The sequence below is a fragment of the Lathamus discolor genome, chromosome 3, assembly GCF_037157495.1.
Source record: "Lathamus discolor isolate bLatDis1 chromosome 3, bLatDis1.hap1, whole genome shotgun sequence".
Lineage (NCBI taxonomy): Eukaryota > Metazoa > Chordata > Aves > Psittaciformes > Psittacidae > Lathamus > Lathamus discolor.
The window spans coordinates 60,991,457-61,013,045 of NC_088886.1; the positions used below are offsets into that span (position 1 = coordinate 60,991,457).

At 42.8% G+C, this 21,589-nt stretch overlaps 1 protein-coding gene across 2 annotated transcripts in view; it reads right to left on the reverse strand.

The window, feature by feature from the left end:
* Positions 1 to 71: 71 nt before the first annotated feature.
* Positions 72 to 21,589, reverse strand: part of MYO7B (myosin VIIB) — a 49,955-nt gene continuing 28,437 nt past the window's right edge. For both annotated transcript variants that reach the window (XM_065675538.1, XM_065675537.1), the window contains 22 exons: positions 21,390 to 21,516; positions 19,903 to 20,022; positions 18,887 to 19,060; positions 18,242 to 18,469; positions 17,624 to 17,791; positions 16,891 to 17,008; positions 16,679 to 16,805; positions 15,786 to 15,955; positions 14,896 to 15,077; positions 13,996 to 14,123; positions 13,291 to 13,448; positions 12,638 to 12,791; positions 10,572 to 10,727; positions 7,872 to 7,977; positions 7,641 to 7,754; positions 6,810 to 6,897; positions 5,568 to 5,674; positions 4,926 to 5,111; positions 3,986 to 4,102; positions 3,215 to 3,298; positions 2,401 to 2,520; positions 72 to 1,747 (listed from right to left, as the gene is read on the reverse strand). In XM_065675538.1, the coding sequence (XP_065531610.1) occupies positions 1,664 to 1,747; positions 2,401 to 2,520; positions 3,215 to 3,298; positions 3,986 to 4,102; positions 4,926 to 5,111; positions 5,568 to 5,674; positions 6,810 to 6,897; positions 7,641 to 7,754; positions 7,872 to 7,977; positions 10,572 to 10,727; positions 12,638 to 12,791; positions 13,291 to 13,448; positions 13,996 to 14,123; positions 14,896 to 15,077; positions 15,786 to 15,955; positions 16,679 to 16,805; positions 16,891 to 17,008; positions 17,624 to 17,791; positions 18,242 to 18,469; positions 18,887 to 19,060; positions 19,903 to 20,022; positions 21,390 to 21,516 (3,016 nt within the window). In that variant the 3' untranslated portion in view covers positions 72 to 1,663. The remainder of the gene's footprint in view (positions 1,748 to 2,400; positions 2,521 to 3,214; positions 3,299 to 3,985; positions 4,103 to 4,925; positions 5,112 to 5,567; positions 5,675 to 6,809; positions 6,898 to 7,640; positions 7,755 to 7,871; positions 7,978 to 10,571; positions 10,728 to 12,637; positions 12,792 to 13,290; positions 13,449 to 13,995; positions 14,124 to 14,895; positions 15,078 to 15,785; positions 15,956 to 16,678; positions 16,806 to 16,890; positions 17,009 to 17,623; positions 17,792 to 18,241; positions 18,470 to 18,886; positions 19,061 to 19,902; positions 20,023 to 21,389; positions 21,517 to 21,589) is intronic.

The following is a 21,589-nucleotide window of genomic DNA, read 5'->3' on the forward strand; positions in this document are numbered from 1 at the left end:
ATATTTGGTGGGTTTAGGTTACATGAGTATAGAGCAAATACTCCATTTCCTTGTTAAAAAAGGCATTGTGGTTGATTTTCCGCAATGTTTATTTAAAAACCAGGAACAGTACTGTTCGGCTGCAAAATTTCTTTTTGTACAGGTGAAGTATTGAATGCTTCTTACATAGGATGACAAAACAAATCATTAGTCTCAGACATTTCCATTGCCAGCAATGGTCACTACAGCAGGAATATCTAATTGCATGCAAAACGATCAACTATTCTGACAAGTGTGGCACTCATTTATATGCACAAAGAGAGTGGGGCTCTTCCCTGCCACCCGTGTACAAAACTCCTATGACCGTTAGAATTTCACACACATACATTAGAGGGAACAAGAGAACCATTGTGCATACCTTGGCAAATTAGAGAGATCTAGCAGAGCTGCTGTTCCAGCCCTGCCAGGCCGTGTCTCAAGGAACCTGGTGTAAATGCGTTAAGACATGTCCATGTTTCACTGTGAGCAAGGAAGGGCTAGTTGAGGAAGGAATACTTGTTCTCTGATGGGGTAAGCGTCTAAGCTTAGAACTACCACAGTGTGTATGTATATCCTTTACATACTCTGAGCATGCTATGGTTCCTAAAGGGCCAAAGTTGTGTGTTTTCGAAGGTCTGAGATATGAACAAGTTTTACCACTCAAAGTGCCTGCTAAAGAGGAAATAGAAAAGATCAGGAGAAATTAAAGCTATTAATTCTTGTCTCATGAAGGAATGTCTGCATGACTCCAAGCTGAGAACATTTTTACAGAGCAGAAAAGTCTCTTTTCAGCAGATGTCTGTTAGACTGCATTCTTCAAGTCTGACTTGCACTGAATAGCATATCTGTAACTTGAAGGAGCAAAAGTAATGACCCAAAATCCAGACTTATTTCAGAGTTTGTTTATGCTTACTAGAAACTGCATAGTAGAAAGCAGTTGTTACCAAGTACATTGTAAAATGTGGAAGGAAGAAAGAAAACTAATTTAACCAAGGCAATGGTAAACCAGTGGACAGTCTGCTAATTTAGCATCACAAAGGAATGACTGTTAAGATTGACAGTAAGTAGCTGTCATAGTCCACAGTAGCTTACAGCACGTAACTTAGTGATAAAAGGATGAAAACCAGCATCTTACTTTTCAAGGTATCCAGTTATCCTACTACTAAAGGGCATTTCTCCACGCTTAGAATTTCCAATAGGAGGAAAAAAAATAACATTACCTTTGTTTGCAAAGACTCAAAGGGTTTATACATTTGGTAAGGGCACATATACAACAAGCCGGCATTTTCTTTCCAAAAGGAAGACAACTGTTAATGTGTGTCTCTCTTTAAGAACAGGAAATTTAGAGGCTCTCATGTTAGGGTTCCTCCATCCTCCTGCCTCCATATTATATTAAAATCCAGCTGTACTTTCTCTAAATCCGTAATCTGAATGAAATTCTTATACTACATCTAAGACAGACAAGCGTTACAGATGCTTGAAAGCACACGCTCACTCGAGCTTCTCTTGTAGTATTTCAGTAACACAGTTCATTCAGTGCATGATCACAAGACTGGTCATCAAGCTCATTAAACGGCATTTCTTCTAGGAGATGAAATTACAGGTAGTTTGGCACAGACGCAGGTCATGGGTTCTGTTTCTGCTCTCAAGCCGAGAGGTTCTTTTGCTTGTTTACAGCATTCATCAGCAGGCGAACGTAGGATGTTAACAGGTCATCCATTTTGTAACCCTGTCAGAAAAGAAAAAGGTCTGACATCTCCCCAAATGCTCCAGAAGCAAAAATAACTGTAATGTCCTCCCTGTTTTATCATCTTCTTTGGTTCTTCCCTGTCTCCTTGTCATTCATTCTATAGATTGACATCTTATACTTAGGAATCCAAACTTTTTTGTGAGAGAAGCTAGCCCTTAAATGTTTTCCTTTTATATTTACAAATTTACCTTTAAATATGAATATGGTGATGCTTGTCTGAGAGTGTGGGCAATCTGAAACCAATTCTTAAAGAAGTGATACCACTCAAGTGTAAAATCTCACAAGGATGGCGTTACTGTATAGATGGATTGAACCATGCATGACAAAAAGTCTCCTACATAGTATTTTGGGTAAGTACAGTCTTTTCTTAATGTCTCGGATAGATTTGGGAAGAAGAACTTGGAAAACGACTATTTTCACATGTCTCTGTGGCTTACAGCTTTGCATCAGATAGCATTAAATGGCACTGAACCAGTTCTAAACTTCAGTTTTATTGATGTAGCAGTGAATGCTTTTTGTACCTGCACTGGTTTTAACATCTGTTTTGACACCAGTGTTTTGTAGCAATTCTGGATGTAAAGGAAAATATACAAGTTTCTTGTGTGTAAGTAAGTTGACAAAACCCTTCTTACCAGAGATGTCTCACATAAGATCCGGCTTCCTCGTACCAGGTTCCCTATTGTCATGTGAAAGTATGTGCTCCCACTGCTCCAATTGGAGATTTTATTGAAGGGATAGACTGTTAAAATATCCTGTAAAGGGAAACAAATTGAGCTGTAGAACATTTCTCAAATGAAAACAGGCTGTTATGTGAGAAAACCCATAAAGCCAGAGCATTCTTTTCTTTCCCACTTCATTTGTAAACACGGTGGATCAAGGTAGATCTTGCATCCAGACTAGTGGTACGCTCTATTTTCACTGAGTCAGTCACTCTAATGAAACTTCATTGTATATAGATCTTTGCCTTAGCACACTGCTGTTGTATTTGCAATGATCTAAAGCTCACTAGCTGTTTGTTTTCCTGTTAGAAGCAAATAGAGATATTCATGAACACTTTTGCCTGGGAACTTTGTTAGGACCAAACTGTTTGGGTCAGAGAGGTGCTAAACACTGTCATTCGACCCGATCTTTTAGACAGCTTGGGTTTCCTGCAAAGCATTTGTCTAAGGCAGGTTCCCTAGTGCACTGTCCATCATCTGCCTTTGCCCATGTCCATCATGACTACACTTCTTTTTTTCAGAGATGTTCTGCACTATTTCCTTTCCAGGGTAGAAACTGCAAAGAAGCATGATGTGAGGCAGTAACATTTCCTTCGGTTTCACACAGAGAATAAACTGAGGGACTCTTATGCTCTCCTGCCATTCAGGGAGAAGGTCCTTGCTGCTGTCCCTAAATTAGCACAGTCAATTCAATCCTTTACATAGACTCTTGAGAAGCAACTGTTACCTTTGTCTTCTGATGTATCAGTGAGACTCCTTGCTTGTTGATTGCAATCAGCACAATCTCTGGGAAATTTGGCTCTGAGGTTTGCTATAAACAAGTAACAGAGCAAGTTAAGTAGAAATGATCCATATCAAGTGCACAGTGACCTTTACCAGTGTCCAGGGCTTCTCGTTCTCTCTCCCAGATAAACACTGAAAGAAAAAGCTCTTCAATATTGTGTAACTGTTGCTAAGGATGACTTTTTTGGCCATATATTGATGACTTGAGCAGCTGCTACATAAAAGCAGAATCAGATCCATTATTTCCTAAGCAATCTGATGATAGGATTAATAGGTGGTTGCAAACCAGTTAAGAACCTAGCAAGTACAAATTAAAGGTAGCAAGTGGAAATGATTCCTGGAGGTATCCACTGCAGAATGAGAAGATCAGCACAGTTCTGTTTTGAAGGAAGAGTCCCCAGAGACACAAGATTTGGCAGCATTTTGTTGTGGATACCAGTGATGGGGCAATTAAGTATCTACGTAACTAAAACATCCCTACAACTACTGCATAGTTGTAGTATTAGGTATTATGACTGGAACAACAACGTAGCCAGTAAATAACAGGCGTAGTTCAGGATGGATAAAAATCCCCTCACTTTCAAGTAACTGAGTTTTCCTCAGTAGATTATGGGAATTCAGCTTTATACTTAACACAAATATAGAATTATAGTCAGTCCATATGCCCCAGTGCTGGTCTACTATCAAAGCCATTCATACAGGCCTTTAAACCTACCTTCACCTCAAAGAAGGCTGATCCAAATGTTGGCCACCGGTATACCATTTTCAAGAAGGCAATCTTGGCCTCATCCACAGTTTTTCCTTCATGTTTACTATATGCTGCAGTAATGCTCTGTTTAGAAAAAGGAATACAAAGGTCATTCAATTGGAAACAGGCAGGTTTCCAGTGTCCAGCATTAGCACTAAAGACAGCATCAGATCATCACCAAGATCAGTCTTTTACCCACAGCTACAGTCAGAAGACAGTGAAAATTAAAACAGCCTTGCCATGGGACAAGGTAGAGTCAGACCCTTCACAGTGTCCCTTATTAATGAAGGAAGTTGAGGAGCCCAAGAGGATGGATTTCAGGGCAGAGGGCAATATGGGATGGAACAAAATCAGTGTTCAACACCCACAGACATATATCACATTTTCTGCTGAAACATGTAGGGTGGATTTTCCCTCTGTTTGAAACTGTGTCAAGTGTCTTCCTCAGTGGACTAAGTGGTAAGTACCTGCTGAAACCTTCTTGCCTTCTGGTGAATAAAAGAGCTTTTTGCTATGAGTAGCATACACATGGTACAAAGTGACAGGTGTGCTGGCCAAACTATGAAAAATTGAGCACACATCTTACTTTTCTTGCTCCCTTCAAGCTCCTCAATCTCCAGACCCATCACTGACTTTTCTATCTCTAACTCTTCTTTTGGGCACTGAAAATAGATTAGTATCTCCAAGAGAGATACACCTTTCAAACCAGTCATCCAGGGCTGCAGATAACTTTCAGAGCTTTGGTAGAGAGGATGCAAAATCTGTATTCTAAAAGGCAAACCAGCAACATCCAACAGTGTCCCTCCATAGTGCTTTCAAAGACTGTCACACTGAAACTGTAGTGTGGATTGATTTCTTCATAAAGCTCCGTGCAAGTAGTGTAATTCATGAAAGCTCATGTTCTTACCTTCTTCCACTCATCTGGTGAGATTACTCGGAGCAGATTGTCTGGCACCAGCTCCTTTAGGATTTTGGGGATGATTGCCAGCTGCGTGCGGTCATTGTTGAAGCGCACCTTATAAATCAGCCCTGCAAGCTGGACAGCTTCATCCTTGGAACACTTGTGGTAGCCTCTGAGGTACTTTGGCAGCTCCTGGAAGAGACCAGCTCTGAATCCAGACAGAATGGGCTGAAGCAAACACTGGCTTACACATGCTAAAGCTATGAGGTCAGGATGTAAGTCTTGCCAAACACAGTCCTAAGACATCCCAAGAACTTTTGACTCCTGGAGGTTCTCTGGATGGTCTTTAAAGGGTCCTTTCCAACCCAAGCCATTCTATGATTATCCATACAACTACAGAGCAAGATTGGCACCTCCAGAGAATAATTACATAAGGGAGCTGTGCTCCTAACATAAGCAATATAGCTAAGTTGTGAAACCTGTGAGAAATAAGCCTTCTTTTGGGGCTGAGTTGTGCTCTCCAGAGGCATTCCTCTAGAAGCTCTGTAATGCAGGCCTCAGTAATGCTCTGGCAGACTTGGCTTTCCCAGGATGATTTCTTGGATCACATCGCCTGTTGTCATATTTATGCTTTAGGGAGCTGGTTACCTGGTGGTAATGAAAAATTGAATCAGCTTTCAGGTCCTTCCCAGGAGTTACATTCAGCCACAGCTTTCTCATGAAGTACACATTATAAGCCACAGACATAGCAGCCCCTAAGGAAACAAGATCTTGTTAGTATTCTCTGTATGCTGCAGAGTTGAGCGGTTTTTAACTAGCTTGTGAGTTTCTTCAGAAATGTAATTCTGATTTTAATAGCAACAAACAAAAGTACTAACAAAAAAGCATAAAAGGCCATTTTAGATGACCAAGAAAGTGATGGATTAATTAATTAGTGATTAAGATAAGTGATTACTTGTCAGTCCCTGGACACTGATCATGCAGTGATCAGTGCAAGCTCTTCAGAGATGGAGGAAGAAACTGAAGATGCCTGCAATACGAGTGTTTGTTATTTCTTGGTGCTCATGAGAGCTGCCTGCTGATGTGCAGCACATCTGAATTCTGTTACACTGATGCAGGTACGTTCCCTGTGGTTGTGTTTATAGAAATGAATTTACAGTTTATAGAAATGTGCACCCACATCTTTATGCTGTGATTTTCAGAGCTCCTAGCAGCTGCATCAGCTGTGGGAAGAAGAGGGAAGTCTTGGATACATAGATAGTGCTTCAGGAGGTTGAACCTTGGTTTTAATGAAATAAGCAAAAGTCAGGACAAATGAATATGAAATTTAAGTGGAGTTTGAGTTTGTAGATTTCAAAATGTATGTTATACATGGAGGTGAATTGCAGAGAACTGCTGTCTTTAGCATTATATTGTTTGATTTATTGGCAATACAACTTGTGCTTTGGTATCATCAGGTAATAATCTAGACAACAATTTTGTAACAGCCCAAGGAATGGGAGTGACACTGTGTAAAGAACATGTGTTGGCTGATAGCTGATCTGGCAGTGCATGAGCCTTGGATTGTCAAGAGGATCAGCCTATGAAACTTGTGTGTTTTGGATGCAACAGGTAAAAAAAGTCTTTGGTACTAATTTAAAATCTCTGGAGAGATCCTCCCCCTAATGATGTTCTGGTGTTTCTCATAGCCAGTGCTTAGCTGCATCAGGTCACTGGATCTTACTGCTGGTGCAGGCAGTAGCCATGCATGTACAAACAAAAAAGATACAATAAGGCTCTGCCACACACTTCCCAAGGTGGAGTAAATCCTACTAGATAAACTTGCTGCTTCCCCAGTTCAACACAGCATCTCGTGCACCTTCTTGTCATGCTGGCTGGCATTCTCCTTACCATCTTTCCCTGGTTTGTTCCTCCTGTTCCATTCTGTCACCTGCCTTAGTGAGTCAAAAAAGTAGTCTGCTTCATTCTGACTGATCACCTGGAAGAGGCCAAGCAATGAAGGAGAGAAAGGAGGGATTAGCAGGTCGTACGTTGTACTGCCTGTGCCAACATACCCAAACATCAAGCTGAGGGGGTTTTATTCCCTGTCTACAGTGAGAGAACATAATTATGGCAGGAAAGACAGGCAAGGGGAAAGAAAGAAAGAAATAGGATGACAATGTCTTAAATTATTTATATTTCAAACGGATTTTTATTGCAACTTCTGTTGCTTTTTAATTTCCAACCTGCCTATTGAAGTCAAGCTGAAGATGCCTACCTTATTCTTAGCCATCTCTTTTTTGTAAAGATTGGTACATACTGGGTTCGTCTTTTCAGCAACACAGCACATGAGAAACTCCTTTTGCTTAGACCCAGCTTTTTCTTTGATCACATTTCCAGAGAAGGGACCTCTCCAGCAAGGCAGCCAACCCAAGCTTCGGCTTGGGCAACTCAAGCTTCTGAGAAACTAGAGAGCAATTGACTTGTTTGTCTTCTCTGGGTTTAGTACTGCCTTTGTACTGATTGGCTAATAGAAACTCTGCGTCTTCATCCAGCCCCTTTGAGAGACCCAAAGTAATTGTCAGGTGCTAAAAGTTTGAGTCTAGATTGTATCCTCTTAGTAAGACAGAAGCAGTAATGACACACTCTGTTGCTTGGCTTCATGTGTGCTTGCTTAGGTGATCCGGTAAGTAAGAGAGGAGGGGGCAGTCTGGCTAGCCCCCAATAGTCAAGAAGTGTTACCTTGTCTGCAATCTTCACAAAGAGGCTGAAACCTTCCCAGGAGCTCAGCTGCAACTTGGAGGCGATGTTCTGACACAGAGTGCGGATTTTGGTGTTTGTTCCCACATTGAATGTCTATGAGATAACAAGACTCTTGTTACACAGAGAAGAGGAAGAAACAGGAACATGGAATGCCTTGAAACATGCTCCTGCATGAACACATCACGGCTGCGAAAAAAAGTAAGTTCTCACCTCTTCTGTTTCATTGGGGAAGCAGATCTTGTGTGAGATCTTGGTGTTATTTTGTAAGATGGCCTCAACCTCCACAGGATGCGGTGCCCACTTCCTGGAGCCACTCCTGAAAAATGCCACCATCACCACAACAAAGATCAGTGCTGGGTGTTTAATCTTTGAGGAGCTGAACAGTATCCCATCCAAACAATAGACTCCATCCAGAATGCTAGTACTATGTGCTGGGGGCAGGCTACAATGGACCTTCACCCTGCTGCAAACATCAGCAAGAAAATGAGGGTCCTGTTAGCATATATATTAAAAGTCTGTTGTACTCTGCAAGGAGGTTGCATTAATAGGTTGCACCTTCCTAGCCAGTACCATTACCCCTTCTATGTATTCAGCAGCATTTTTTATTACTGTTATTGAAATAGGAGGATAGTGGCCACAAAGAGGAATACATTTTATTTAACTCTTGCAAAAAAAATGTGTTCAGATACAAAACGAGTTACAACTCAGGAGACAAGTCCCATGAAAGTTTGGAGTGCTGCTAGAAGCATTACATCTTATATAAGAGCTGGCATGTAATCACTGACTCAAGGAGTTTAAGCTGTACAATCCCAGTTCTTTGAAATTGTATTTCAGAGCAAAGCAAAGGAACTGGCTCTGAAGTCTGAGTCATGCCTTGATACAGTTAAAATGAGAACAAATCTAGCACATTACCTTCTGGGGCTGGTATTTTCCTGCCCTCAGTTGCACAGAGCAGGCTGTTTGGAGGTTTTGTACACCACAGCTTATGGGCCAAGCTCCTCTCTCACACTGGGCCAGTCCCTCCAGAAGAGAGCTTAGTCTGGCATCCAGCTTGAGTTGAAAACTAGGGTTTTTTCTCTTAGCTGAAATAGCAGTTCCATTTTGAGAAGGAAGGCCTGATTGTAATCAAATTAAACAGCACGTGCTTTGGTTCTGTGCAGGGACTGTAGGGAGTGTTGACCTACCCTACTCAGCCATCTTCCTGGACTTGCAGGAGAGAGAGGCCACAGGAGACACTAAGTGCAGCAGCTTGGCTGCAGCCTCAGCTAGGAACTCATTGCCAAAGCAAGTTCTGCTTAACACTCATCCTGGTTCCCTGGCCAGGAGTCTGGGGATGAAGCTGTAAAGCTGTTTATGGAGGAAAAGGTATACCCCAGGGCTCACTTGGCTTCTACTCTATGTATTGTAGGTTCAGGCCTTTGAGCTGCCTGTTCTCCCTTTTCCAAAGAGAGCAGTATACTTACAGGGAGAATTTGGACTAGATAATTATTGCAGGTCACTTCCAACTGCAATATTCTATTCAGAGCAGGTTTAATCACAGGACAACAAAATTTGTCTTTGTTCCTCTTCCCATCCCCCAGACTCCAGATCTGTGGCAGTTTAGCAGATAGAATTCTCCTCCCAGACAGCCCATTCTACTTTTTCTTCTGCATTTCCCCACTCTAAAGAAGCTCTGTACAGCTCAACAGGGTTTACAGCATGAATAGCACATGATATAGGGAGGCAGGAAATTTTCAGTCTTCTCCATAGAAAAAAAACAATGAATAGCATTCCTCGCCATGCATTTTTCAGGCACTTCAAAAGTGATTTCAATGTGCAGTGACATTTTCCCAGCCGTGCCAAAACCCATCCACTGAAAGGGAGACAGCCACTGTGTTAGCATTCCTCTCAAGCCTGACCCACAGGGCTCACAGACCAGAAGCAGGGCCCAGCCTAAGAGAAAGGGGAGGATGGAGGAGCAGGAGGGAGAAATCATTGGGCAGCTTCTTTACTGAAGAGGTCTGTGACAGGAACATGGTAACTCACAGCAGCAGCAAAAGGAGGAAGGCTGGGGTTAAGCTTGTTCTCGGAGTGTCAAGCTGGGTAGTTCCAGTGCCTGAAGGAACCTAGGGAAACTTTCCCCCTATAGTTTAGCTGAAGCTTCCTGAAATCCTGGTAGCCCTTCCCCTCTCTCTGGTTGTGTCATGTTCATTGTACCAACCTACCCAGCTCTGGGAGTCAAGTGATGATGTGTGATACTGAACTTGTTATAATGTTGGTAACTGTGACACAGACCCCTCTTACTACTTCAAAGTTTGTAAGAGAATGCATAGATGCATTTAAGTTGCCCTGTGGATCTGGACTCCAACTGTGGCATGCTAGCCCCTCGCCCATTTCTAGCAAGCCTGGTGTTAATCCCTTTCCTCTTCAAACCTAGTTTAAAGTCCTCTCTCTGAGCCCTTCTAGCTCCTGGGCTAGAATCTTTCTCCCTCTTTGGGACAGGCATACCCCATCTGCTGCCCGCGGGCCTGGTGCCATGTAGACTGATCCATAGTCAAAAAGCCCCAAATTCTGATGCTTGAATCAGTCACAGAGCTAGGAACTCATTAGTGAGATTTTCTGATATACCATTGTCATTGATTGTGACTGGCAGGAGGGATGAGAACACTACCTGGGCTCCCGAACCCTGCACCAGTCACCCCAAGGCCCTGAAGTACTTCTTGAGTCTCCTTGTCTTGAAGAGATGTCCTCACTGCCCACATGGAAGACTAATAAAGGATAGTAGTGGCAGGGCCGTACGAGACACGTGAGTTTTCTGGTGAAGTCCTTCACCCTGGCCCCAGGGAGCAAGCAGACTTCCCCGTGAGTCTGCTCAGGTTGACATATGGGACCCTCTGTTCCCCTTCAGGTGGCAGATGCCAGATCCTTTACCTCATCACTGTCTGAATCCTCCGACTGCACTCCAGGGCCAGTGTTTCTTTCTGACGTGTCTCCATGAACTTCTGGGCATGTTTCAGCAGTGACTTGCTGGGTGGGAACAGGCCAGTGCAGAGCCAAAGGAGCTGCCAGCCCTTGGTCACGCTGTACCTGTGAATACAAAGCGAACGGTTCTGCTCTAGGCACATATAATTCTTTGTTTGACCACACACCAGCTACAGGGAAGAGAAACAAACACTCTCCCATAATGGTATGTACTGCTGTTCAGCAGGGAGCTGCTAATCAACAGTGCCTTCTCATGGGAGCTGGAAGTGATTTTCTGTGCAACAACCAGAGTCCGTATGTGAAGACAATGCTAAATCCTGATTGATAAATATTCATGACAGTTGCAAATCTCATGAATAAACATAAGCTCCAGTTTAACACTCATCTTGGCAGCAGTGGCCTCAGTGCCATCCTCTTGGAAAGCCACTGTCAGTATGCTGTTCAAGCACACATGCGTTTGGATTGTGCTTTATCAGCTGTTCATATTCACCTGCCCTCTGTGCTAGACAGCTTTGCTCTTTACTTGCGTCTTTACTTTCCCTCAAGCATGCTCATGCTCTGAAAAATAAGCATGTAGATGAAGAAAAATAAGCACACCAGATGAAGTCTGTACAACTTTCAGGCAGAAAGCCAGTTCTTTCAGCCTCTGGACTTGTGAAATCTGACAGTCAAAGTTCTTCTGGCATCTCACCCTCACCAGTAATAAAGGCTCTGCAGCCAGGAAGCGGCCGGTCATTCTACCTTCAAAGCCAGGAGCAGAACACACTTCAGTTGTGTCCCAGGAATTGCTCTGAAATGTTTAATGATGTGAAGTGGTTTTGACTGGGAAAGTCAGCAGGTCTGCCTCTGAATGGGTACCAGACTCTGCTGAATGAGGAGGTCCTAGCTTCCTTATTCCCATTTATTTCACTGATTTTGCAGATGAAAACATTCTATTTTAATCCCATTTATAGATCTGTGGTGTTTGTGTCTATCTGAGGGCAGGACATGGTCCACAGTGCAGTAGCCTGGGAAGGATGAAAGATTTGTTGCTCCGGCTGTTCTAATGAAAGTATATGGAAATAGCTGCCTTTCAAAAGCAGTGTTTTTTCCACATCAGTGACCCCCCTCAAAACAGTGGCTAAATTGGTAGAGTGCATCAGGCATGACACTGGCACCATGGTTACAGACTATGCATTAAATAGCCTGGAAGATTTAGTGCACAGAAGGAAATTTACTATTTAACAGTTATGCACATATGTAATGTTCTACTAAATTTAATATTTGTGGAACAGTAAGAAAGAAAACCAAACGGAAGCTCCTTCTCTAAGTTTTGCAGTGATGCAATGCAGCTAGAAACAAACCATTTTGTTAATAATTAGTATCATTTTAAACTTCCTTTTGCAATTCAGTTCCCCTCGAAGTAGGTCAAATTATCATTGAGGAAAGAAAACATCAGCCTGTTACAGGGACTTACACATAGGCAGGGCCCATGTAACCAATCTGTTCTGCAAGGCAGTTGTATAAACTGATTAACATGACTACTCCAAAGTATTTACTGGTGATAAAAGACCTAGTGTGAACTCTGTGCTTATAGGAGGGAAATACTGTCATTGGGAAAACTTCAAACCAATGGAGGGCTGGCAGAGCAGTCACTGAAAGCATGCAAGAACTTTATGTGGTGCGTTATTTACTCCACAGACTGCCTTGGGAGTAAGAAGGCTTTAGTAACACCTTGCTTGCCTCACATAATACTACACAGAGGTGAGCAATGAATGCTGATGGGAGCAAAGCAGCAGCTCAAGGGAGAAGAGTGACAGTAATGCTCTGTGGCCTGTCTGTAGTCCAAAGTGTTGCGCACAGGTGAGCCCCATAGCACTGCCCAGGAAAAGGAAGAAGGGAAGGTGTCCCTCCAACGTTTGGCCAGCCTTCCCCTCTGCCTCCACCCCACTGCCATGAGGAGCTGAGGTTCCTCATCACCACCTGCATTTGAGCCTGGCTCTGCAGAAGCAGGGTGCTTGCACTCAGGTGAGTACCTGTTTCTGTTCTCAGTCAGTTGCTTCATAATCTGACAGTAAATTTCATCCCGCAGGATCTCTTCCTGGATAGCTGCTACAAATATCTGGTCAGTGACTTCCACAGAGGAGTGCACCTGTTTTGAGGGATAGTCTCCCATGAATTTCATGATGGGTGAATGTGCTGTTAAGAAAGAAAAAAAAAACCCAGGCCAATTTTGGAAGGTAAATGGGAAGTCCCACCTGGGTCCTAACATGTTTGTGACTCTTTTGATATCTAAGTGGCAAATACTGGGAGGAGGATCTGGAATATATTCCTTGCCTGCCCACTACCCTCTTTCCCTGTGCAGGAGTAACTGTTTGGCTGTGATTTGTACTGTATTAGCTGCTTGCTCTGGGCATATTAGCTACTGCTCTGGGCAGTAGATCTCACTCATTCCTAAAGCCACATTCTCAGTTAAGTGAGCCAGCAGGAGCTGAGGAGCACTGGGAGGGAATAGGAAGCTTTCCTCTGTAGATAAGGGAAACAGGGTTGATAGCTCCCACCTTGGTGTACATGTCTACCCTGTAATGTGGATGCAGTATTATTTCAATGGAAGTGAGTTTAGTGGATGCAGCTAGCCCCTCATTCCCCTGAGTGTTCTCAGGTCCCAAAGAGAAGAGTGAAAGGATATCAATGAAGGCCTGACAAGCCAAATCACGAAGATCAGGGTCTGTGCATGCTCTCTTCAGCAAGGGCTGTTTCAAGGGCTCCTTAGAATGTGCCCACAGTTGACTGCGCCCGCGGGATTTTTGGAGAACAGCTTTGCTGATGGATTCCTTCTCAGGAGTCCTGAATGAAGACAAAGACAAGTGCAGGCAACACAAAATTACTGCATCGGTATTGCTGTGAACACAGGAGGTCACTATCACATAGACTTCTCTAGTCATGTTCTTTCTCAAAACAGTGATCTCCTATCTCCTTTGATTATTCACATCAACAGGGAGATGTAGTTTCTTGTAGATCCAGAAGGGAGAAGGCTTGAAAACAGAACATAGGTTTTAGAAGACTAATTTTTCCCTTGCTGTCCAAGGCCTGTGATATTGTGAATCCTCACTAGCTGCTAAGTGCTGAAGAAGGGGTGAGAAGTAAGAACAATGCCTGCTGCAAAGAAACAAGTCCAGCTGGGATTCTTCTATCCTTACCTTTACATTTCTGCAGATAAAAGATACAAGTAGGCCATGTGCCAGAAACTCTACATATCCAAAGTCACACTGAATTATGGGGAACAATTGGCACCTCCATCAGAAAAGGGAGATGCCATTACATCCTAGGCTTTAAGTGTCACTGAAGATCAATAAGAGCTTTCCTAGGGTGCACCCTACACAGAGAGTTTCACCTGAAGTGTTCATAGGAGAACTCCTCTAGGGTGTAAGGCTTCACTTTGAGATCATCTTCATCAGGTTCATCCATGTACGAGTTCTGTGAAGCTGTCCTCCTCTGGTCTGGAGACATCATCAGCAAACTCTGGAATGACACAGCCACGTAGAGATGTCACATGGACACAGGCCTCTGCACAGATTGTCAGGTGTTACTCAGCATATATGCACTAAATTGGGTACTGTGTGCCAGAAGAGACTTTCTGTTCCCTAAGCAGCCTCTTCAGAGACTCAAGAAAGACTTGGGAATAGTTAAAGAAGTAATTTCCATAGACCAAAAGGTAGTGGATGTGGATGTGATTATCCAAAGCACAACACTTGTGAAAAATCCATCTGCCTGTTACTAGTGTATTTTCCCCCACATTTTCAGCTTTTTACTTGTTAGTATTGTGTCCAACACAGTGAATCTCCAAAACTGAAGACAAAATTGTTATCAGAGTGATTGGTGGGAAACCTTGACTCCCCAAAAAAGCATATTCTTTTAAAGTAACTAGCTGCACTTAGAGCTTCCCTTGAGATGTATCATCACCAAGCAAGCCTGGTGTGAATGGAGGAAAATTCAACTGCACACCCATTTCCAGGAATTGCTTCAGATTCCAGGCACTGAAATCCCTAACGGTGAACAGACTGGTTTTTTTGAGTTACTGATTTTGGGCAAGTGTGGTCTTCTGTGCAGAGTTTTGGCTACGTTTAGTTTTGTGTTCAGATAGGACAGAATGAAATGCTTGGCTTCAATGGGAGGTACAGAACTTGTCTGACTTCAGAGGAACAACTGACTTCCAGTTATAAATTTAATCATATTTAACACTGTTACAATTTATCTTCCAGTCTCTTCAAAGAGAGTGCTCAGCTTGCCTTACCAGTACTTGACTGGAGGGTTTTGTCAGAGAAGGAATGATGTAAATATCTTCCAAAAATACATTCCCTGTTTTGCCTGTCCTTTCATTCTGGGCACAGATCCAGCCAGAGTTTGCATCCAGCCTTTTGTCTTCGGTGAAGATTAGCAGGTCTCCCTTCTTGAAGGACAGGATGGCAGGGTCTTCTGGGAAACAGAATAAGGGAGTACTGTTCAGGCTTGACAGTCAAAGAAAATGCAAAGGGATTGCAACATGAAAGACAAGGGAATTGTATTTTGAAGGCCTGACTTGGATTAGTAATAGTAAGTGATTTGTGTAAATATCTTTATCTAAATAAATATATTTGTAGCTATAAAAAGCTAATTATCTAGTAACACTTCAGAGAAATCACATTTCCTCTGACAGCCTGAAATTGATGCACTGATGGCAATGGCAAAACGCTATTTGATTCAAATGAATGCTGACCTTGTGTGTAAAACTGGTAGCAAAGCTTATAAAGAAACTCAGTAGCTGTAAGTAGGTGAAGTTAATGTCTACATTTTAATCCCCTTTTGTCTGTTCCAGCCAACTGTATTCCACAGAAAATTCCAGTTTACCACCTCTCTGAAGTTCTTCCAGAAACTGTTTCCAGGGAGACTAGATCCAGTTTCCTACTATAAGCAGGCTGAGTTGTTGGACGCTGTACTATCTAAATAAAATACGCAAAGAAGTAGAAGGAGGAAGGAAAGGTAATTTGTATGCAAAGGTATTGCTGTGCTGATCACTGAGCATCCCTCCTGGAGCAAATGGACTCTTGCTGAAGTTCTCCCTCTTGCCTTTAGGCTCTTTCAAATCAGTGCTCTGTGTTCTCCCAAGATTTCTTCCCTACCCTGTAGAAAAGTTATAAGACTCACCCTGGGATTTTTTCTCCTGCATTGCCACAGCGAATCGTGATCTCTTCTTCAGTCCTTCCAGGAACATGACCACCAGTTCAGCAATGACAATGCTGTTTACAGATGTCAGGACAAACTCCTCGGCACGAAGTGTAATGAGAGTACAACTCTGTCCAAATGTCTTCACTGCCCTATGTAGTATTGAACAGTTTGTTACCAGAGCATCTGAGAGACTTACAGACACACAATTGCAGCAAAGGCACCTATACCTCCTTGCAGACAACTCCCTCACAGTGAGTATTGGTAGTTCTTTATTTGCCTTCTCATGAGTTGGTAGGTGTGAAGGACTAAAGTGGTTCAGGTTCACTCTGGACTCCATCATGTTTGTACAAAAGTGCTTCATTACAGAATAAGCAACTGGGCTAAATCTGTGGCAGTCCTTACAGTGGTATTTTTCGTGTACGTAAGATCCTAATCACTGAGTGATCTGATGCAAGGATGTGTGCCCTGAGCAAACCAATGGTTACCCTCTTTCCCTCAGTTACGCTGTTCAGGTCCATCACACCTGAGAAGTATATAAACTCCCAACACGCATAACAGATGATGGCTTAACTATGTTAGTTATTTGGGCCATTCTTGTCTTGATGCATGTCTATGCTTATACCTTTCTGAATGAGCAGGATCACCATCCCTTCTAACAGCTGGGAAGAATCAGTCATTTCAATGTTTCCTTTACAGGCTGCTCAGAACTTGTCCCTTTCTGTTTCCCAGACTGAGGCTAAACCACCTTTCCAGGCTCAGATCAAATCACCTAGGGGGGCAGCAGGGAAAGTACACCTCCCTCCTACATGGAATATCCTTTCTGATATGGGCAGAGAAGCCTTTTCCAGATCCTGTCTTTCTGGGACACTCACCTGTTGGTGTGGATGCCAGTTATCTCTGGGAAGGTCAGCTCAAGGAGCCGCTTTTCTGACTCATCCAAGAAGCAGATACCTTTCCAATTTACAGCAACAATGAAGTGGTTCTTGGGCAAGCTGGGACCTGAAAATACAGCAAAAAACCTTACCTACGCTATCTCCTCTCTAGATCTTAGATCTGTCCTCTGCTCCCAGGCTCCAGGTATTACCTGAAAACTTTGTGACTTCAAAGAATCGGGAAAAAAGCAAAGGCCACTGAAAGCGAGCAAAATCTACAAGTTGTTCCTTCACAGTCTGACGGGAGAGACGGTCCTGTGTGTATGGGGCCTGCGGTATACAAAGACACCTAAGGTTTTCTCAGTAAAATCTGTTTTGCATGGTCTGCAGACAATAAAAAGCAAGCATGATGCCAGAGACTCCCAGCAGCCCTCAAGGGTGCCTGGAGAAAGTCAAATTAGGAACAGCCTCCAGGGGCCAAACCACATGAAGCTGAGCCTGCCCACAGGCATGTAGTTCCCATATTTCCCTCAAATCCCCACTGACTGATCTGTTCAGAGTCTAACACAGTTTGGGTGGAAATGATTCAGGTGATCTGTTTCCAGATGAAAACCAGTATTCCATCCCATGCCCATCCTGACTCAACTGTCAGATGGGAGATAGCCTGAAAAGAGACTCTATTCAGAGATTTAAATCTACCTTTTTCATTCTACACACACACACACACACACACGCTCACCACCACCCCACCCACCACCCCACCTTGGGCCTTACATGGAAGAGTGAGTGGAAAGGTTATCTCTCCCCTATTTAACTATTTGGAAAATATAATCTGAGATGTTTTTCCTTCTTCACCCAACAGACTATTCATAAATGGAAATGGTGAAAAAAGCAGAAGCTGGTGTTTGAGAGTGGTTACCCAGCAGAGCCAGACAAACCTCTTACCTTAGCATGTGCATAGGTTATGAGGCTCACCCACTTTTCCAGGGGCTTGGACTTCAGCTGTTTTGCTGGAATACAGTCATGGAGCACCTTCTGCACAAGTTCATTGTGGATGGAATCTCCAAATTGAATGTAACAATATTTTGCACCAATCTCCACCAAATCCTCCTCCTGAAACAATCAATCCATTAAACAAGACCTAGAAAAACTTCACAAAGTCCAGATAGCCTCGTTCAATCTTGAATCCATTTTAGGAATGGGATTTGCTGCAGTTTTGTCTGGATAACTCATGACAGTCATCCAGCACAAGGAGAGATGATCTTCACACAATCATAGCATCAAAGAGATTATTAGCAAAGATATTTTAAAAGGACCTTCATTGCCCTTTTGGACATGCCTCCAGGTGCCATGTGAACTGAAAGCTGCAGACATAAACCAAAACAAATTGCAGCTGCCAGCCTGGCCGCTGGCACAATCACTTGGACAGGGTTTGTTAAGATTAAGATCAAGAAGAGAAGGGCTGTCCACAGCCACTTTAAAACTACATTCACCTTCCTGCTTTTTTAGGTGAAAATGTTAACATAGCTTTGTCCCTTCAGGAGGATGAATAAGGAGACCCACCTTCTCACAGCGATACTCTCCAAACCGGATGCCTCGAATGACTTGGTGGTAAATGAGATCAGTGCTGATAGGATCCTCCTGGGAGTTGTGCCAGGGGGTGAAGATTTCCTTACGGAAGTAGAGCCGCCAGGGCGCATTGCGTTCGTGTGTGCCCCGCTCCTTCACTAGCTGCTCACACTGAGAGATGGCATCCAGGACGTGATCTCGTCCCCCACCCAGTGACCAGACCTAGGACAAAGGGACAATGTGCTTATTGGGATGCCTGCTTTGGGTCTGAGGGAAGGACAACAAACCCAAACCTTCTGGTCTCTGGACAGCAAGAAAAACTCTGCAAAGGTAAGCAGATGGATGTGCAAGTTGTACTTTGGTAAATGTATTTTTGTGTACATGGGATGGTATTGGGAAAAATAAGTTGGAAGCTGAAGCAGCTCTGGTTTGCAATTTTCTATTTGTTAGCCATAGAAAGGCAGAATAGGATTATCAGGTCCTGAGATTCAGCTGGGTTTCAGAACTGATTTGGTTTGAGCACAGGAGTGGGACGGGGGTGCTTCTAAAAGTCAGAGGGAGTCCTCAGTGAGGCTGGGTGGACAGTAGCAATTCCACAGAAAGAGAAGGGAGCTTTCATTCTATTTTTCTACACTTTACCTTATCAAACACAGCAATGTAGAGCGAAAAACCAAACACATCCTTCAGTGTGGTCTTATCTGCTATGAACTGACAAATCTCTTTGGCAGTGGAAGCAGAGTCTGCAGGGACAGTGATGCTTTGGCCATTCATCAGGGTGACATTAAACACAATGGGTTTCTTCTGCTTTGTTGCCTGTAAGTCAGAGTTAAATGCGGTAAATAAATTATGGGTAAAGCTTAGTTTTCTGTGAAGAATGAAGAAGCTATTTAGATTTAAGAGTTCTATACACTATACACCCTAGCCAACTCTTTGTAAGTGAATTTCCAGTGCCCATACAGCTTCTTCAATGCATGGTGAGTCTCAAGTATAAATCATATCCCTGGAGCAGCACTAGCCTCAAGTTCTCTCCTCACCACAGCTCAGGGGAGCTGATTATTGCACAAGAGTGTAGACTGATAGACTTCCTGTGAGTCTTATTTGGCCTGATGACTTTTGGGTACAGCTTTAGATGTACCAGTGGAGAGATGGCCTGCAGCAAATACTTTGCCCAAGGAGATTGTTAGGCAATTGGGTCATTCAGATTTAGGAAGGAATTGAACTGAGGCTTTCACTTGAAGGGGGTGTATGTGTGTGACTTCTAATGACTAGGGTGACATTTAAAAGGAGGGGAAGGACAATATAGCCCTATCATACGCATCCCTGCTTCTATTTTAAAGGCATAAACCCTGCTCAGTTCTTTCTACAAATAATCATCAGAGCTTCCCTTAGGAAGTGGTTCTGGCCTGTGGGCCCTGAGTGGATGGAGATATCTCCCTGCAAATCCTGTGTTGCAGCTTTTAACGTATACTTTCCACTGGATTTAGGTTAACTGAATAGCCAGAAGAGGTGTATCTAAGAAGCAGCTGGTCTTCAATCCCCTTGTGCAATTGATTTCCTTTATTTGACTTAGGAAGATCTATTGGCACAGGTTTGTAAACAAAATCCGGTATGAAATGACAGAGGTCAATATAATTAAACAAAAAGGGAGCTGCTACCTGAAGTTCCAACCAGCTTGGAGGTTCAGTCCGTGCTCCATTGACATAGGTCCGTCTCAGACGTTCAGCACAATATGGTGCATAGCCCGCGGGCCCATGGTGGATGAAATTCAACAGGTACTATATGCACAGAGTATAAGAAAGAGTTAGGAAACACTAATCCTCGTAAAGCATAAGAAACTGTCTGCAGCTGATATATTACAGTCATCAGTGTTAAAGGTTAAGCTTGGAATTAGTGTTTTGAAAAAGGATGATTGAGACACCAAGTTTTCCTTCATTCTGCAGAGCTTTTAGTCTAAAGAGGAAGACTTGTGTCAGTCCATTCACTGTGTTTAACTACATGATAAATATTAGACAGTGGAGACTTTATTCTTATGATTAGGTTAGAGCAAGGTTTAGTGTTTCCAACTGAAGAGCCTGAAGTCTTTTTGCATTTTATAGGAATAAAAGCACTGGGAAGATGCCTAATTGCAGGTTAGGACTGGTGATGATGATTACTTTTAGTTTTACCAAGTTCTCTGGCAATATCAATAGTTTAATTCCATGGTTAAGATTGGCCATTGGATGAGAATGATTGGATAAACAGTTTTTGGAGTTCATGTGGCTCTGATATCTTGGATGACATGGTGTAAGCATGGACTTGTATTTAGTTCCAGCATGGGTCGGTTACCCGGTTATCTTAATGATTAAAAATATTCCTAGAGATAGGGTATGGTCATGTCTTCCATGAGGTCTGCATGCTTCACAGTCTTTGGATGAAGACTGATGTCAAAATATATCTATGGCTTCTGTCTGGTTTGTTCCAAGTAATGTCCATTTAGCAGCATTTATTATTATATTAATTATAGCTTAATAATTAGATTAATCATTGGAGCTAAGGTGTCAATAAAGCAAGGCTGAAGATGCAGGCATATATATGAATTCTGTTTGCCTCTAAGATCTAGGAGGAAGGCTGATGTTAAGTTGGAGCCATGAATTGTTGGTTGTGTTTCTTTTTCCTGTGATGAAGTGGATTTATCATACATTTAAATTTGGAAATTAATGAATGATGCAGAAAGACCAAATCTCTACTGGATTTTGTAGGGCTTGGAGATGTAGGGTAAGAACTGGTAAAATATGGGGGGTGATTTTTATACTGGCCTCCTAAGTATATTTAATCACTAGGACTGTAACTGGAGACACCTTTTAGATGTTGGAAAGGCAGAACCAAAAAGGTTAAAATTTGCCAGATTCTTTGGAGGTTACAGATCTAAAATGAGCCGGGTGGTTGATCAATAATAGAATCCAACTCATATGAATTAAATGTGAGTTCAGAAATCATTCATTTAAATTCCCAGATAAGTATATGAGATGAGATGATTTCGGCTAAAATCACAGCATCAGCTGCTACGGCAGTTATATGGCTATTTCTATCAAAACATCAACATACACAAGAAACCAGATCAGCTAAGGCATTTAAGCTGCTCTAGGAGAGGATAGTAGTGTACCTTCACAAATGTATCTGAAGGAGGAAAGCAACCAAGGCAAAGTGACAGAAGGATCCAGCCTCGAGCATAGCTGCTCCTGTTGCTGTTTTCTGTGAGTTGTTTGCAAATCTGGCAGTAAATTTCATCTCTGTAATAGAATACATGAAAGCAACAGACACTGATTCACTGCCTCAGCTGTCTTTGGCTACATTTCCACTGCA